Genomic DNA, 18,950 nt, shown 5'->3' with positions numbered 1-18,950 from the left:
CGTCTAGAAAGCTTTTTCACAAGTGTTCTGAGTCTGAACTCCTCTCCTATTTTGTAATTTTGACAAATACTTTTTTTAGTAAGTGGTTACCTAATAACCCTACTGAAAATAGAAACATCCCACAGAACTCACCTCACTCTCAAATGCTTATCTAATATTTAACTTCTTTATATTATTTCTCTCCAAATAAAATATTAGTAATGCTTTATTGCTGCATATTCATGTGTAGAGGAGTAATTATTAAATATTACATTCATAATGTTTACCAAAAACAACTCCAAAGCCTTCTCACTTTCCTGTAACTTGCTTTTCCTGGCCCTCAGGCAGCATACCAGCAACACACAGCTGAGCACTACTGTCCTGCTTACAAATTCTGATGTGTTCTCCATATCCCATTAGGGATGGGTTTGGCCCTAAGTTTATTCAAAACTCTTCCTCATTTTTCCAAATAGATCCCAGTGTCTATGCATTAACACCTTCCTCGTGTCTGAACCTACTGTGTCACTTCATTTCCCTGTGCTTTCTCCACACACACCTCTGATGGTACTTGGCCAAACTCTGGTGCAGTCTCTGGTCAAGTTTTCAACCCATTAGGAGATTAGGAAACTTGTTAAATTACTACCCTTCTGGCCAGCTGGAGTCTTGTTACTGCTTAAGAGGAAAAAAGCTAAAAGGGAGGGAAGTAAAAGATGAAATTGTTCATGAAGAACAAAGAATAACCTCCAACTCAAGGAAAATATTCATGTCTTATCAAGTAATAAATACGCTCTAAAGTCTTATACTAGGTTCATATTAAAATCTTTTCCTCCAGTGCAGACCCTGAGTAACTTTTTACCATGAACATATTTTAGAAAACTCTTAATAGTTACTAGGGTTTCGTTTATCTTTCCATTCTGCTGTAGAAGTGTCTGAGGCAGGAACTAGTATTTAACCTTCAGCAATTGCTTGCAGGATTGGGATTACAGCTCAAAGGTAGAGAGAGCTCTTGTCTAAAGGCATGAGGCCATAGATTTGATATCAAGCATCATATCAAACTTGTTTTAATTGGGTTAACATCCAGCTGAAGGATAAAGTTAGATGGGTGAAGTTAGGCCTGAAAGAAGTAAATGAAGGACTGTAGAAATGGCTCAGCGGTTAAGAGCACTGCTCTTCCAGAGGTGCTGAGTTCAACTCCTAGCAACCACATGGTGGCTCACAACCACCTGCAATGGGATCTGATACCCTTTTCTGTTGTGTCTGAAGACAGCTACAGTGTACTCATATAAATAAAATAAATAAATCTTAAAAAAAAAAAAGAAGTGAATGAAAAAGAACTGAGTGAAAGGGAGATTATACCTTTAACTTTCTCAATTCTTTCTGCTTTATTTATGTTTAGAAACTAGGCTCCAGACTTACACACAAGAATCTAACATTCTACCTATCTACAAGTTTATAGGTATTATTATATTTATAATATCTTATAAAAATACTTTTTGCTCCAGGCATAAAAATATTAAATGAAAGCATACCGACTAGATAGTTGTGTTTGTTTGTTTTGGGGGATTATTGGCTGTTTGGAGACAGGGTCTCACTACAGAGCTCAGGTTGGCCTTATACTCATGCCAGTGCTCCTCCTTTCAGTGTCCAGAGAGCTGAGATATAGGTGTGCACCGACAACACCGACTTCCAAGTAGATAGTTTCAAAAGGTGATTTTACATATATATATTATAGTAAACAAACTCACACAAAGCACTCACCATATAAAACATGTACAAGAAAATAATTTTAAAGCAGTAACATATTTTATGAATTTCATTTACATTTAGAACTTCTCCCTTTTGTACATTCTATTTTAATTTGTATAAAGTCAAAGCAGTTATAAATATGAGATTTCACTATTTTCCTGAATGCATATTTTAGTTTTTAAAAGTGCTAGAAAATAATCTTTGTAAAAATACCTAGACTATGCAAAACTTTATATACTCTTCACATATAATTTGTATAAACATTACAGTATAACAGTTATAATGTAGAAACATGGAATACTTGAGGAATCCATAGATTATTTTCTCCCAAGTTTCTTTAGAGACCTATAAAAATACAGGTAGTCACAAACCTACCTACAGATTTCTATATGAGCTGTTCTTCATTTTGTATCAAACAGGTCTGATTAGATAAGACTGAGAAACATTTACCTAACAGCTCATAACTACTTGGGAAGTTTCTAAAATTTATGGGCCCCAGTCACATCAGTGGAACTGCCCTGCCCTTAAGCACCCCTGTCCAGACTGAAAACCACTGCTTTGGTAAGGTTTAAACACTTCTGTTATCCACTAAGAAACTCAAGTTCACAAAGCTAACTGGTTATAGTCCTGGAGCAAGGGCCATTTCTGTAGACTCCCTGCTCTGTGGGGTTTCTTCCTTCTTTCCTTTAGCCCAGGCTCAAATAGCAATTCTCCTTTGCCTCCAGAGTGTTGGAATTATACATATAATTCACCACATACAGATAGTGCAGTTTCTTGATGTAGTTCTTTCCACATAAGTGGTTTTATATATACATCTATATCTATATTTATGATTCACAACACCACCTAACACTGGCTAAGTTAAAACTGAGTTAACTTGAGATACTTTTGGGCCTAATTTAAAACAAAACTATTGCTACTTATCATTTGCTCCTCCTCCTAATCTATATCTTTCAAACTAAATTTTCATTTTAACTTCTAAGTCAGTATTTTAAAACTTCAAATTCTACTTTCTAAAAAAACCCAGGGTTTGTTGTGTAGGGCAGGCTGCCATGAACATGCCACCTTCTTGTCTCAACCTGAGTGTTGGATTACGGGTATGTGTTACCACACTGGGCCTCAGATTCTTTTCAAAGTCGGATAGCAGCCAGGCATGGTAGTGTACACCTTTAGTCCAGCACTCTGTAGGCATAGACAGGCTGATCTTTTTGAGTTCTAAGACAGACTGGTCTACATATCAAGTTCTAGGCCAGCTAAGGCTAATGAGACCACATCTCAAAAGGGGTGGGGGTAAGAGAAAACCATGGTGTCATTGTTCTGTAGAAGCATTATTTTGATTTCTAAACTTGGTGACACGTTTTATTATGTAAAATACATATTTCTACTATCCACTAACATGAGATTTCCTTTCATATTAATGAATTTTAAGTACATTAACAAGTCACTGGCTTATCAATAGACTTCTCAACATGATTAGTTAATTCTAGGACCTTCACTTTTAAACTTTTTTTAACAGGGTAATATTGGGCTATGAGTGTTGCCAAGTGTTAGAGTACTTGCCTATCACACAAGAGTCCGTAGGTCCATTTGACAGCACTGAAACTACAAAGGTATCATTTAAAAAAAAAATCATTAGAAATGTCCAGGGCAAGTTTCTGCATTTATGTAAGAGCACATTTTACTATCTAACCCTTGCTACATGCTTCATTGATGTCTTTCTAGAGAATTATCATTACATTATTGAAGTTGTTAGGATTTTTTAAATCCCTTTCAAGGTTGCCATATATTTTGGCATTTAAAATTTCAATGATTTTTGTTGGTTTTTGTTGTTGTTTTGTTTTGCTTCTGTATTTAGTGAAGGAAGGTGTGTGTAATGCTTTATCAAAAGCATACGACATTACTCAGGAATTCTTAAGTCTTATGGGCCACACTAGAACACAATGTATCTCTGAGACTAGTCACAAAGCAATGTGAGGTTGTCCATTTTCAAGTTAATATTCTAAGTAGGAATCAGATGAATGAGACTTGGCACCAGGAGTTTTAATAAAAGTCCTCCTCTGACCCCTTTAAAAATTTGGTTATCAATGTCAATTTGAAATTTAAAACTTAAGAGTATATTCTGTAAATGCCACCAAACCTTTGAATGGTGCTAAGAATGTGCCTCTCAGAGCACAACAAAACTAAAACTGGAAAATGAGAATCTCAGCTAAATAGTCAAATGTTATTTAGCACCTAGGAAATCAGGTAAAGCTAAATTTCTGCAGTCTACTTGTGTTAACATATTTAATATGAAAAACTGCCATTTCACTTTCCTGGAGGTTATAGGACTGCCGCAGACACATGGCCTGGGAGTGGGGGATGGGAGGGAAAGAGGCTCCCCAACCCCCTCCAAAAAAAAAAAAAAAAAAAAAAGGAAAACAAAAAACCAAAAAAAAACTAAACATGTTTATTTTCAGAGGTGGACATCCACTAGGCCTACTACTGAGCTTTTGGGGCCGGTTCCAACGGGGCTGCCAACGCAGGTCACTGGCCTGGCGGGCAGCCGCCGCAGCCGCAGCCGCCGCCCGCGTGGCGCCGACGACAGAGCCGGGCCAGGGGCGGGGGGCTCGCACGTGCCCGGCGGGGGCGGGGCGGCGAGAGCGACGGCGACCCCGGCTCCGGGAGGCGGGCGCGGCCGCTTCGGCCTCCCCCGCGGCGGCCGGCAGGCAGCGGCGGTGGACGAAGGTGCGCGTCACGGAACCGATGGAGCCACACAGAGACGTCTAAGTCATGCAGGAGGCGCCCGGCCCCGGCCCGCTCCCGCCGCCCCGACCCCTCCTCTCATCCGACAGAAAGACAGACAAGAAGGGTTCCCGACCTGTCGTGCCCTGCATGTTCAGAGTCTGTCATGTTTGGTCAAGAACGGGGCGGGGCTGGAGGGCAGGTCTGGAGGCCGGCGGCGGCGGTGGCGGCGGCAGCCGGGCGCGGGGAGGACCCCTGCGCCGCCTGCGGGCAACCCTGTCCCCGGCCGCCGCCGACAGGTGACGAAGTGGTAAAAACTCACGGTTACTAGTGAGCGACACAGACACAGACTTTCCAGTCTATTAACAACCAACGCCAGAGAGATGGGGCTCTAACTGCAAAGACTGGGCAACGGCCCCGCGCTGCCGGCGCTGCCGCTCTAGTCTGTATTCGCCGCCGGAGGCTGAGGCGTGGGAGCCGGCGGGCGGCGTGCAGAGACGCGGGGATTTGGACAGTGGCCGTAACGGTGATTTCTCCTCACCAACATGGCGGCACCCGAAACAGGCGGCTCAGAAAATGGTGCCGGCCGCAACACCTTGCCCGGGACTAAAGGGCAAGTGGAATTCCTCCGCGAGCCGCGGCCCTCTCCCAGCCCGCCGGGGCCGAGCGCACTAGCCATTGGAGGAAACTGCCCGTCAATCACTTCCAGGGGCGGGCCTTTAATGCGCTCGCTGCGGCAGCGGAGGCAGCAATCTGATGGCTGCGAAGCCAGGGATGCGGTTCGGTGGCGTGTGGAGTTATATCGGGCGGGGCAGGTCACCCCGCCAGGCCTGCTATGTCCACCAGGTCCTCTGTGCCCATTTCTCGATGTTCCTGCAAGACTCGTCGTCTAAGGCCGGAGTTCCGGACCCATCACACTGTCCCCCTCCACCCCGCCACCGTTAACTGCGCGACAAAGAAAGGAACCCAGGACTGGCGGTTTTCTTTGTAAAAAAAAAAAAAAAAAAAAAGAAAGAAAGAGAGAGAGAGAGAAAGAAAAGAAAGAAAGAGAAAAGCTTTCTTTGTTGCCGAAAGAACTCGGAATCATCCTTAAGTCCTTAAACTTGTAGCTGTTATGTCTCCATAATGTGAGGAAGACTGCCTGCCATGCAACTTTTTCTGATACTAAATTCACCCAGTCCTTACTTGACGATTAAAAATAGCTATTGAGGTAATTAAAACATGATCTTATGTCTGTTAGCGGTTTAGATGTGGAATTCATTCGAGTATTTCATAAGAACAAGACTGCATTTCTTCGTATGTCCATGGCCTTCAGACATATTTCCATAGCCTTCAGAAATGGTCTTGAAATGATGAGTAATGTATACTTAGTTCTGAAGGAAAGTTAATTTTTTTTATTAAAATGATGAGCTTAGATGTCCAATATTTCTAAATACACGACGTCTTTTGTCTTTGAGTGTTCTGATGTGTAAATAACGTGCATTCAAAGAGCAATTGCGATTAGATAAATGAAAAGAGAAAAAAAAACAGTTATTTAGTTGAATGCAGCTATTGACAAGACTTGAACCCTGACAGGCCTTCAGGCCGCGGCCTATTATAGGAAACTTTCAAAAGGCACATCTATTTTAACTAGAGAAGCAATAGTAGTTTTTGGAACTAAAATGTAAAGCCTCTTCATTTAATTAACCGTTTTTACTAAGAACAGTGAGAGGCTTTTGAGGTGTAACAGCTGCTCTTCACAACTGCATTTTCTGCTTAGACATTAAAATAAGGATTTAGGATTTGAATTTGATTTTTTTTTTAATAAAAAGAAAATCTTTGAACTGGTACACATTTGAGTATCGCTGTTTTCAAATTCGTTTGGAAGTTTAAACGCACACCAAAATAAATTCTGGGCATTAGCTTACTCAGAAAAACAACTTTTGAAATGTTGCCTCCAGACAAAATTAACAGACTGACACACTTGGAAGGTCCCATTGTTGGCTATTTAGGCCAACTCAAGCAGCAAGGAAAGGATTCCCTGTGGTGTACTCTATTTGTAAACTTTGTATACTTTATAAACCCTCAAGGCAGGAAAGCCACAGCTCTCAGTTGGCTGAGCACAAAGCAGCCAGGCCCCGCCCCCAGACTTCCCTAACAGCCCTTAAAGGTCATTTTCTAAGGGCTACTGCAGTCATTCAACCTGAGCTATGAGAGTAGCCAGGCACTGCCCTACAAGAAAAAAAAAAAAAAAAATCCCACCATCCCCTGAAAAGGAAGTCTCATTAGTCCCTGGGCTTGTCACAGAAACCAGTTCCTGAGCAGAGCATGAAAACCAACAAATCCCTGAACAGAAAAATTCACCAATCCCTGAAAATACCAAACTCAGGACTTGAAATCCCAACAGTCCTCAGGCTGGAAAACTGGACAGCTCTGCCCCCTAAGAAATCCCATGGAATGCCTGCCTTCAGCTCATTCAGGGGCTGTTTTCTCACCTGAGCAGAGGCAGCAGTCCTGCGGTTTTCTCTCCCAATAAATCCCTTGTATGAGGTTTGTTGTACTGTGTCACTTTGTGACTCCCAACTGCCAGGATACCTTTCCTTTCAGACCTACGACATTTCCATCATCCGCAAAGAATATTTCCTCGCCATTTGTTACCCTCTGTTGACCTCAAAATAGAAGATACCTGGAATCTGCTCAGTCCTTTACTCTTAAAAAGAAATCTCTTGTAGATTTTAGAATTTAATTCACCTCTGAGATTACTAAGTCTGTGACCAGAGCTCATTGATATTTTTTAAAACCATCCCTGTACTTAAAACTGAGCATTGCACTCTTTTATATTTAATTTTCTGACTATATAATAGCCACTCGTTCTGTGTATGTTGGGGCAGCTGTGTGGAAGTACAAGGACAGCTTGCAGGAGGCCATTCTCTCCTCCCGCCATTTTCTCACCCAGGCAGAGGCAGCCACCCTTCTGGGTGATTGACCTCAAGACATTCAGAGCTTGGTGGCAGGCAGCAGCTGGGTTCTCAGCAGCCCTGGAACTGATATCGTAATGGAACTTTATGGCTTTCCCTATAGATACCTTACACCTTTGATAGACTCCTCACAATCGGATACTTCTGCTTTCATTGCTGGGTAACAAACTATAATAATACATTGTTTTAACTTATAGTTTGGAATAGGAAATAGTCCTAGAATCCTACACATATTCCACCCATGCTCTAACAAGAGCTAAACTCCCAACACAAGGGTTTGGGGTGTTTGTTTATTTTCCCAGTCTAATCCTTGGATTCCAGGTTCTCATTCTACACTCACTGAGATTTCCAGTACTAGTGTGTGGGAACCACAGAAGTCCTTGAGCTCTCAGATAAGCGCTAGGGAAAGCAGGACTGTTAAACACACAGGGTTGTCCCTTCAAAGGGAGGGGTGCATAACCTGTTATCTGCCCAAAAAGCTGGAATTAGATGAGGTTAATAGTCAGTCTGGTTACTTTTGAGCTAACTGTATGGCCAAGATCACACCAGATTCTCCTCTCCCAAGACCTTACCATAGGCTTGTCAATCTATAGAAAGTGTATTTATGGAAGATGTCACATGTAGTCAATCTATAGAACCTAACTTTATGGAAGATATCATATGTACTTTACAAAGAGTTCAGTGTAGTCATGTTTTAAGCTTTATTGTATACATGGGATTGAATTAATTATCACCAGTAAAGTTTTCACCAAATTGTGGTGTGCTTAAATATGCCTAAAATAAACTCCTTGGGCTTAGACTCTCAAAGTTTGGACACTGGCTACTTAGTCATGTGGAGCTGAACTACCTTCTCGCCTCTCTTGGATCAACACTCTCCTGGCTATGGTGGTCCCAGAGATCCTTGAACTAGGGCACCCAGTGCAACGTTGATAGACACAGTCCAGGAGGATGTTCTTGTCCTGTTTCCCAGGTTTCTATGGGATGACAAAGTTTTCTCTTTAGAGAAACATGTTTTCTTCCAATAATTTACTATGAATTCTGTAGCTAGTTTGTTCTTTCATCTCTTGAGATGCTAAGTATTTTCTCTTGTCCTCGTGTACTATTTAGATTGTACCCTAAAGCATATTCAAAGGTATGGTTGTGGTGAGTTTAGCTTTTGAAGCTATTGGCAACGGTGTGTTGGAATATATGAAGTGGGAGAATGGTAAAGGCACCTTTCAATGGGATGTATCTGAGCAGCCTGTAGAGACTGCAGGATGGAGTCATTAGAACCTGGAGAAACTTACAGCAGAAAAGCGTCTGTCAAGATCTGTGATGCTGGGTAAAGACACTAAGCCATAGGCTGGGCCATCTTGCTGCTGACCTGCAGTGCCAACTGTTCAGGAGGCTGAGGCAGAAAGATCCTTGAAGCTCAGGCATTCAGGGGCAGCCTGAAGAATACAAGAAAGTCCTTGACTCACAAAAACGTTTTTTAAACTAAAAAATTTTAAGTTTGGACTGGGAGATATAGGTCATAGAATAGATATCTAGTATGGATGAAGCTTTGGTTTGACTCCTTACACCAGACAATCAATCAGTCAATCAATCAATCAGTATTAAAAGGTAAGCAGCCATTGCTGAAGCAAGGCTTTGCAGGAGATAGAGGCTAATGTAGAGATCTCTCCCTCTCTCCAACCTCTGTCCTTCCACCATTGGCTGCATCTGGGAGTCAAGAGCAAAGGAACACAGAGCCAGTCTCCATCAAAGTGGGATAGAGAAGTAGGGGACGATCTGACAGGTGAATGGAGAGTGTCCCATTAACATTATACTTAACGGATTTATCAATACCAAGACTGTAAAAAATAGTGCTTATGTGTTTGGGGAGATAGGGCAATTAGTTAAGAGCTTGTCATTCAAGCATGAGGGCCTGAATTGAACCCCTAGAAGTCACATGAAAAGGAGCTGGCACACACTCTTAATCCCAGCACTGGAGAGGCAGAGACAGGTGAATTCCCACTATCCTACCACCTGAACTTGTCAACCTCCAGGCTAGTGACAGACCTTGTCAAAAAACAACAACAAAAAACCACCACTCAAGAACCAGCAATGTCTAAAGCACGTACACGCATGCGTGTGTGTGTGTGTGCGCGCGCACACACACACACACACCACAATTGTGTTTGTGAAATAATCCCAATTTGACAATACTATGTTATATATTTAGTAAATTTGTTGGATTTTTTTATTTCTTATTACTAATGCTGACCTCATAAATATAACTTGGGAGTGTTCCTTTTTCTATTTTCTGTATGTGAGTATATAGAAGTAATATTTCTTAACAATTTACCCACAGTAAACTATCTTGACCTTGTGTGTATTAGAAATGATTTCTCATTTCTAATACAGAGGGCTTCTGAGGTTTTGAATTATTTGTTCTTGTGCTGGATATTTGGACCCAGACCTTTGGGACTGTTCAGTAGTGTGCTCTACAGCTGAGCCAGGAGTCTAACCCTGCAGCATCTGAGTATCCATGAGCAAGCTCCCACTATTTGTGGCTGAAGATTTCAAGTGCACAGAGCCATTATGCTGACTGGGCATCCTCTGTACTGTTTGTAAAGTCGATAGTAAAATCCTGTTTCAATTTTGATTGGTAATTTTTTTTATCCTTTATCTTTTCAGTTTTGGCAGATATTTATTGCTTTTATGAACATTTCAAAGTGTTTGTGATATATCTACTTTTCTTGATTCTTGTTCTGTTAACTTTCATCAGCTTTATACTTTAATATTTCTTTCTTTCTGCTTGTTTCTCTTTCTAATTTCTTTTTTGGAGGAGGGAGAAGGTAGCAGGGGTGCTTGAGACAAGGTTTTTCTTTGTAGTCATGGATGACCTGAAACTTACTCTATAGACCAGAATAGAATCTCTCTAACTCACACAGATTTGCGTGCCTCTGCCTCCCAAGTGCTGGGGATAAAGATGTGTGCACCATGCCTGGCCTTCTTTTCTAATTTCTTAAGGTTGCAGCTTGGGTTAGTATTTGAAATCTTCTTTTCTAATGTATTTCAGGATTGGAAGTGTTGGTGAGCACTACTTCAGCAGCGTCTCACAGATTCTATTATGTTCCATTTGCTTTTCACTTTCTTGACATGGTTTTAATACAGCTACACTGAATACACCAAAAATCTAGTCATAGTGGGTTAATTTTTGCTTTCAACCACACAAATACATGCACAAAATAAATAAATATAAAAAAAAATCTCATTGCTAGATTTCTTGTTTGGAGTTTCTTAAATAATAAACTTATAATGGCTATTGACTTTTCTGTTTTTGTTTCCAAAAAAGGTATTACAGCTTTTCCCTCTTATTATTTATATATTCATTAATTGATTCATGGGAAGTTGGCCTGAATCCAAGGCCTTCCACATGCACACTGTCATTTGCCTGCTGGTTCACCTGGCTGATGTGGTACAATGTACAATGTCCAGGCTAGCACTGATGTAGCTACAGGAATCCTGGAAGACATGGCTCAGCTTGCCAAATGGCATGTTGCAAATCACCAAGTATATACTTTCATCTAGGTATACATGTGCCCTTTATAAGGTGTATTAGTCAGGGTTCTCTAGAGTCACAGAGCTTATGGGTAGTCTCTATATGGTAAGGAAATTTGTTGATTACTTAGTCTGTAGTCCAACTCCCCAACAATGGTCAGCAGCAGCTGTGAATGGAAGTCCCAGGATCTAGCAGTTGCTCAGTCCCACAAGGCAAGCAGGCAAAGAAGAGAGAGCGAGTCTTCCTTCTTCCAATGTCCTTATGTAGGTCTCCAGCAGAAGGTGTGGCCCAGATTAAAGGTGTGTGCCACCACACCTGGATCTGGGACTTGCTTTGTCCCAGATGACCTTGAACTCAGAGATCTCCTTGCCTTAGTCTCCTGGGATTCGTAGCCACTATGCCTCAAGATCTCCATGCCAAGATCCAGGTCAGAAACTTGTATCTCCCAGCCTCCAGATTAGGATCACAGGTGAGCCTTCCAATTCTGGATTGTAGTTCATTCCAGATATAGTCAATTTGACAATGAAGAATTGCCACTGCATAAAGGTATATTCATAAAAACAATCAAGTCATATTTCTGCCTAAGGGGATATGTTTGTCCTATGTTCAACCAAAAGCATGCTAACATTTCCCCAAATAGAATAAAAAATCCCATCCCTTTCCCATCCTTTATTATAATGGACACAGTGAGATATCAACTTAACTGCTATGAAAACATCTGCTAGATATCAAGGGGATGGGGAGAAAAATAGGAAAGAGATAGGGTAATGGGAAAAAGTTCTTTTTTATTATTTTATCAGAAGTATATTTTAAAAATTTCAAAATAGCAAAAGCTCTTTGATGTTAAACATTAAGAAAATGCTAATTTCTGCTTTTGAGACAGGGATCTCGGGAGATGAAGATGTAGATAGATAGTGGAAATCCTGTTTCAGGTGGCAGATGCGGTTGGATTCGCTACCGGAGGATTTAACTTAGTATGACTTATAGTTTGGATGTTAATTGTTGCTCCCAGCAACTGAGTTACCATTGATTCTGAACTAAGTTTATGTGGTGGTTATCTTCTCACAACGGCTCGACTGGGTTGCAGAGAGAAAGAAAATTGTTCAAAGCCCACGTAGGCACAGCCTGTGTGCAGTCAGTTCCTGGCGACAGGGACCCAGGTAGCCAACGACCTGTGGAGCAGCATGCCTAAGTTTTATTGTGACTACTGTGATATGCATCTTACCCATGATTCTCCATCTGTGAGAAAGACACACTGCAGTGGTCAGAAACATAAAGAGAACGTGAAAGACAATTCCTAGAGATGGATGAAAGAGCAGGCCAGAGCCTGACTGACAAAACAACAGCTGAATTTCAACACGGAAAGATCCCTCCAGCTCTGTTCTCTGCTCCTTCACCTGCAAGGGCCATGATCCCACCTCCCTCAAGTCTCCCAGGTCCTCCTTGGCCTGGCGTGATGCCTGCATCCCACATGGGAGGCCCTCCTATGATGCCAATCTGTGCCCCCCTCTTCCTGGCATGATGTCTCTGGGACCACCTCCTGGGATGAGACCACCCATGGGAAGCCACATTCCCATGATGCTCGGGCCTCCAATGATGAGACCTCCTGCTCACCCTATGATGGTGCCCACACGGCCTGGCACGACATGGCCAGACAGATAAGAGCAGAAGTGCTCTTTATCATTTTGTATTTCTTGTTCTGATTCACCAGGAGATCTTGGTGCTGAGCCTGAGTGTTTACTAGATGCATGGAAAGGAAACTTCCCTTCCTAACAGAATACTTTTGGAGGGAGAGGTGATAACAAAAAAAAAAAAAATGTGGTTTTCACTTATATTGTGAAATGTGAAAATAAAATTATCAGCTCTTTTAGTTTAAAAAAAAAAGAAAATGCTAATTTCAAGCACAGTGAGAAAAATTGTCAATAATATTTCCATGATGTTTGTAGAACATAATTTTAATATTTTCAACTGTTAGTATTCAACAAACAGAATAATTATTTTAAGATATATTTCATTGTTATCTTTCCCTTTTCATTTCTGATTTTATTAATTTGGATACTGTCTCTGTGCCCTCTGGTTAGTCTGGATAAGGATTTATCTATCTTGTTGATTTTCTCAAAGAACCAGCTCTTGGTTTTGTTGATTCTTTGTATAGTTCTTTTTGTTTCTATTTGGTTGATTTCAGTCCTGAGTTTGATTATTTCCGGCTATCTACCCCTCTTGGGTGTATTTGTTTCTTTTTGTCCTAGAGCTTTCAGGTGTGCTGTCAAGCTGCTAGTGTAAGCTCTCCCAGTTTCTTTTTGGAGGCACTTAGAGCTGTGAGTTTTCCTCTGACCACTGCTTTTATTGTGTCCCATAAGGTTTGGTATGATGTATCTTTATTTTCATTAAATTCTAAAGAGGCTTTAATTTTTTTCTTTATTTCTTCCTTGACCAAGTTATCCATTGAGTAGAGTATTGCTCAGCTTCCATGTGTTTGTGTGCTTTCCGTTGTTTTTGTTGGTATTTAAGACCAGCCTTAGTCTGTGGTCATCTGATAGGGTGCATGGAATTATTTCAATCTTCTTGTATCTGTTGAGACCTGTTTTGTGACCGATTATATGGTCAATTTTCGAGAAGGTACTATGAGGTGCTAAAAAGAAGGTTTATTCTTTTGCTTTAGGATGAAATGTTCTACAGACATCTGTTAGTTTCACTGTGTCTCTGTTTAGGTTCTGTTTCCATGATCTGTCCATTGCTGAGAGTGGGGTGTTGAAGTCTCCCACTATTATTGTATGGGGTGTAATGTGTGCTTTGAGCTTTACTAAAGTTTCTTTTATGTATGTGGGTACCCTTGCATTTGGAGCATAGATGTTCAGAATTGAGAGTTCATCTTGGTAGATTTTTTTTCCTTTCACGGGTATGAAGTGTCCTTCCTTATCTTTTTTGATAACTTTAGGTTGAAAGTTGGTTTTATTCGGTATTAGAATAGCTACTCTAGCAATCTTGGGACCATTTGCTTGGAAAATTGTTTTCCAACCTTTTACTCTGAGGTAGTGTCTGTCTTTGTCACTGAAGTGCATTTCCTGTATGCAGCAAAGTGCTGGATCCTCTTTATGTATCCAGACTGTTATTCTATGTCTTTTTATTGGGGAGTTGAGTCCATTGATGTTGAAAGATATTAAGGAAATGTGATTGTTACTTCCTGTTATTTTTGTTGTTAGGGTGGAATTATGTTTGTGTGGCTATCTTCTTTTGGGTTTGTTGAAAGATAACTTTCTTGCTTTTTTCTAGGGCATAGTTTCCCTCCTTGTGTTGGCGTTTTCCATCTACTAACCTTTGTAGAGCTGGATTTGTGGAAAGATACTGTGTAAATTTGGTTTTGTCATGGAATATCTTGGTTTCTTCATCTATGGTAATTGAGAATTTATCTGGGTATAGTAGCCTGAGCTGGCATTTGTGTTCTCTTAGGGTCTGTATGACATCTGTCCTGGATCTTCTAGCTTTCATAGTCTCTGGTGAGAAGTCTGGTGTAATTCTGATAGGTCTGCCTTTATATGTTACTTGACATTTTCCCTTACTGCTTTTAATATTCTTTCTTTTTTAGTGCATTTGGTGTTTTGATTATTATGTGACAGGAGGAATTTCTTTTCTGGTCCAGTCCAGTCTATTTGGAGTTCGTAGGCTTCTTGTATGTTCATGGGCATCTCTTTCTTTAGGTTAGGGAGGTTTTCTTCTATAATTTTGTTAAAGATATTTACTGGCCCTTCCTACCTAGGATAATCTACCCATTATCCTTAAATTTCATCTTCTCATTGTGTCCTGGATTTCCTGGATGTTTTTGGTTAGGAGCCTTTTGCTTTTGCATTTTCTTTGACTGTTGTGTCAATGTTTTCTATGGACTCTTCTGCCTCTGAGATTCTCTCTTTTATCTCTTGTATTCTGTTGGTGATGCTTGCATCTATGACACCTGATCTCTTTCCTAGGTTTTCTATCTCCAGGGTTGTCTCCTTTTGTGATTTCTTTATTGTTTCTATTTCCATTTTTAGATCTTGGATGGTTTTGTTCCTTTCCTTGCCTGTTTGATTGTGTTTTCCTGTAATTCTTTAAGGGAATTTTGTGTTTCCTGTTTAAGGGCTTCTAGCTGTTTACCTGTGTTCTCCTGTATTTCTTTAAGGGAGTTATTTATGTCCTTCTTAAAGTCCTCTATCATCATCATGAGAAGTGGGTTTAGATCCAAATCTTGCCATCTGATTATCTCTAGTGCTACCTGCCCTCACTATATCTGACTGGAGCCTGTCCTTCCTGCAATCCTGGTTGTGTCAGAACTCCTCAGAGTTCAGCTGTCTCTGTGATCCTGTGATTCTGTGATCTTGTGATCCTGAGATCTTGGGTGTGTCAGAGCTCCTGGGAGTCAAGCTGCCTCTGGAACCCCGAGATCCTGGTGTGACCAAGGTTCTGGGATCCTGTGATCCTGTGATCCTATAATACTGGGTGTGTTAGAGCTCCTTTGAGTGGAGCTTCTTCTGGGTGTTGTGGGACTGTCTGAGGCGTTTGTGCCTAAGGTCTGCTCAGGGCACCATCCCAGACTGGAAGGAATTGTGCCACTGGTGGGGCAGAGTTCCTGGTTGCCTGGGTCCCGCTGGTCTCAGTTACTTCTGATGTTGGGGCAGATGTTTTGTCCTCCTCACCTCTGATCCTATGATCCTGGGGTGTGTTAGAGCGTCTGGGAATAGAGCTTCCTCTGGGTGTTGTGGGACCGACTGCAGTGTTAGCGCTCAAGGTCTGGAAAGTTCTTAGATAGTGACAGAGGTATCTGGTGACATGAGGCAGTTTCGTTGCCAATTAAACATCATCATCCAAGTGTTGCAGAAACCTCAAAGTTTGGGGCCAGTCAAGGTGACCCTCAGTGCAATCCAGAGACTCAAAGTGAGATATATGAAGCTGCTGCCAGTCTAGCATGACACACTGCTTTAGGTTTAACTTTTCAAATAGAAGTATGTATATATGGATTCAGAGTATAGCAGATCCATAAAGCAACAACGCTGTCTTCTTTTTGTGAAGTGCCATGTTGCACACATAACTGCCCTTGCCGTGCTTTCGTACAATTAGCAGCACAGTCACTGACTTTCCACGTCGCCATCATCACCCAGAAATAATGTGTCTACTCTGATGCTGCCGCAGCTTCGATGTCACGAACGTAATAGGAGTTTTCGTCTTCACTGTAAGCCAGTCGGACCAGTCGATTGCGCAGTCTGTCACTGATTAAAGCATCATTACACAATACACAATTGTACTAACACAAACACACATGTTCCTCGTCCAATAATTTTTTTACTGATGGCCTGTGCTTATGGTTGGTATTGTTATACCTTTTTTCTCTGCCCTTTGTCGCATTCCCATTGTCCTAAGTTGATCTGGACTCCTTGGCTAGTGTAGTGGGTAGCCCTTGGGGCACAAGCATTGTTGCTTGTGGTAGTGGTTTTTCTGTTTAATCTTAGAACACAAGATTGTTTAGCCCCCACCCTGCCTAAGAAATTGTCCTTCTTTCTAGATACCTTTTTACTAGACCTCATTGTGTGGCTGGGATAACTCAATATTGGGGCTCCACCAGTCACCAGTGTTCCCCTTTGAAACTGTATTTATGAAACACTGTCATGGCTTTTAATAGAAGTCTTCCTGCTTTGGGAATTGATTACTCTAGATTCAATGCCTTTGGATTAGGAATGGTTCTCCTCCAACCCCTCTCCCTCCAGATTTGTCACAGGGACATTTTTGCTTCTCACAGCTGACATATTGTATTTGATTAATGTATAAAGTTGTAAATTGATATGCTTCATTGATTCTGGCAAAGTTTTAGACTCTTTGGAAAGATATCTATCTTTTATTTTTGCCCTTCCTCAATCTTTCTCTTCTTAGCCTATGATTTTCTTGTTTGTTTGTTTGTTTTTTATTTATTTGTTTGTTTTATGTAAGTACACTGTTGCTCTCTTCAAACACACCAGAAGTGGGAATTGGATCCCATTACAGATGGTTGTGAGCCATCGTGTGGTTGCCAGGATTTGAACTCAGGACCTTTAGAAAATCAGTCAGTGCTCTTAACCTGAGCCATCTCTCCAGCCCCTCAGCTTGGGACTTTTGATGTCTGGAGCAAGTACTACTGCCATCTAGTGGTAGAAACAGCTTAATGTCTGTTAATTGTAATGCAGAACTGTCCTCCAAGGCAAATAGTCCAATCCCAATGACAGGTGTGCTGAAGTCGAAAAGACCACTCTAAAATCTGCAGCTGGGAGAAGGAAAACCAATTGTTTTCTGGGGCATCACAAGGGTCCATGAAAAGCATCAACTCCTGTTTATACCCCAGACTCCCACAACAGTGAGAAATGCGGCAAGCTTTGTTGGCAATTGCAGGGAACCTCACGACAGAACCTGGCAAACCCTGGGACAAAGTCTTCAAGAGGTTGTCTACCCTCTCATCATGCCAGGCACTTCCTTTTCTCTCATTTTGTAAAATGTCATAAAACTTGACATTTGAACCACACAAGTCAGTGTCATTAGTCACACCCAGACTATTGTGCACCAGTCACTTGTACTGGTTTCCAGACTTTTCCACCGCCCAGACAGAGACTGTCCCACTCTTCAGCATCTGCTATGCCCATTTTACTATCTCTAAAGATCAGAAATTATAGACATCTGCCCTTTTGAGTATGTTTATTTCATTTATTGAACTGGTTAATTTGAGTATGTGTGTGATGGTTTGAGACAGGGTTTCATGTAGCTCAGGTTGATCGCTCTCTCTCTCTCTCTGATTTATTTTATGTGTACAGATGTTTTGATTGAATATGTATTTGTGCACTACATTTACACCCAGTGCCCTCAGAAGTCAGAAGTCAGAAAGGGCATCGGATCCCCCAGAATCCAGAGTACAGAAGCTTGTGAGCTACCATGTGGATGCTGGGAATCCAACCTAAGTCCTCTGGAAGAGCAGCCAGCTCTTTGGGATAAATCTACTACATATATATGTACCCTTTTATAATCTTTATTTGAGAATACTAATTTCTTATGCATTTGCATGTCAACTTTTTTGCCCTGCCCAATCTGATTTCCTGTGTCTGCATATCTTTCACTCTATTATGAGCATTTATTTTTACTTTTTATTTTTACTTTTTTGAGAGAAGGTCTCTCTACATAGCCCTGGCTGTCCTGAAACTCACTAAGTGTAAGCTCCTGATACACACGAGTCGCCAGGCCCCTCCCCTGAGCACCTCCAACCACCAGGTTCCACCCACACAACACTTCAACTGCTCTAACTGCTGGACCCAATGCCTGCCCGCCCTGCAGACTAAAAAGCCCAAGCTCTGGACTGGAAACCCCACCAATCTTTACCCTGGAAATCTCCATCCTGGAACGCTCCTGCTCACTCAATCCACAGAAACCCAATCTTCTGCTTAGATCTCTGCTGCTTCTCACCCATGCAGAGGCAGCAGCCTTCCTGGGGTTTTCCCTCTCAAAAAATCTCTTGTCTAAGGTTTGTTGTGCAGTGTGACTTTGTGGTGTTCCTTGGCTCTGGACTGCCGGGATATCTTTCCCCTCAGAGCTGCAACACTTTGGGAAAGCTTTTCCTCTCAAAGATGTAATATCTTCATCTGAAGGCTGCTAGAAGACTGGCTTCCACGCAGCTAGGACTAGGGTATTAAAGTCCACGCCCACAGAGACACATTTACTTCAATGAGGCCACACCTCCTAAGAGTGCCACTCCCTAGCCCAAGCATATATAAACCATCACATTCCACTTCCCCCATAGGTTTGTTCAAATATATGAGTCTATGGGGGCCATATCCATACATAGTATAATGCAAAATACATTTAGTTCAACTTCCAAGTCCCCATAGTCTATAGCAGTCTCAACAGTGTTAAAAGTCCAAAGTTCAAGGTCTCTTCTGAGATTCATTCAATCACTTTGAAAGAGGAAAATTACTGACCACCAGAACTCTCACCCCAGAGTACATTCTGAACTCTCACACCAGAGTCAGACCCCCTCT

The 18,950-nt window shown here is 41.6% G+C and overlaps 1 protein-coding gene and 1 pseudogene across 2 annotated transcripts in view; one reads left to right on the top strand and one right to left on the bottom strand.

Moving 5' to 3' along the window:
- Positions 1 to 5,012, bottom strand: part of Zc3h6 (zinc finger CCCH-type containing 6) — a 54,310-nt gene extending 49,298 nt beyond the window's left edge. For both annotated transcript variants that reach the window (XM_021156946.2, XM_029473222.1), the window contains exon 1: positions 4,583 to 5,012. In XM_021156946.2, the coding sequence (XP_021012605.2) occupies positions 4,583 to 4,614 (32 nt within the window). In that variant the 5' untranslated portion in view covers positions 4,615 to 5,012. The remainder of the gene's footprint in view (positions 1 to 4,582) is intronic.
- Positions 5,013 to 12,113: 7,101 nt separating this feature from the next.
- LOC110290556 lies at positions 12,114 to 12,591 on the top strand (annotated as a pseudogene).
- Positions 12,592 to 18,950: the final 6,359 nt, after the last annotated feature.

This window comes from Mus caroli, chromosome 2 (assembly GCF_900094665.2).
Source record: "Mus caroli chromosome 2, CAROLI_EIJ_v1.1, whole genome shotgun sequence".
Lineage (NCBI taxonomy): Eukaryota > Metazoa > Chordata > Mammalia > Rodentia > Muridae > Mus > Mus caroli.
Note: the sequence above shows the minus strand (reverse complement) of the source record. Positions and strands in the feature narration are given on the sequence as shown.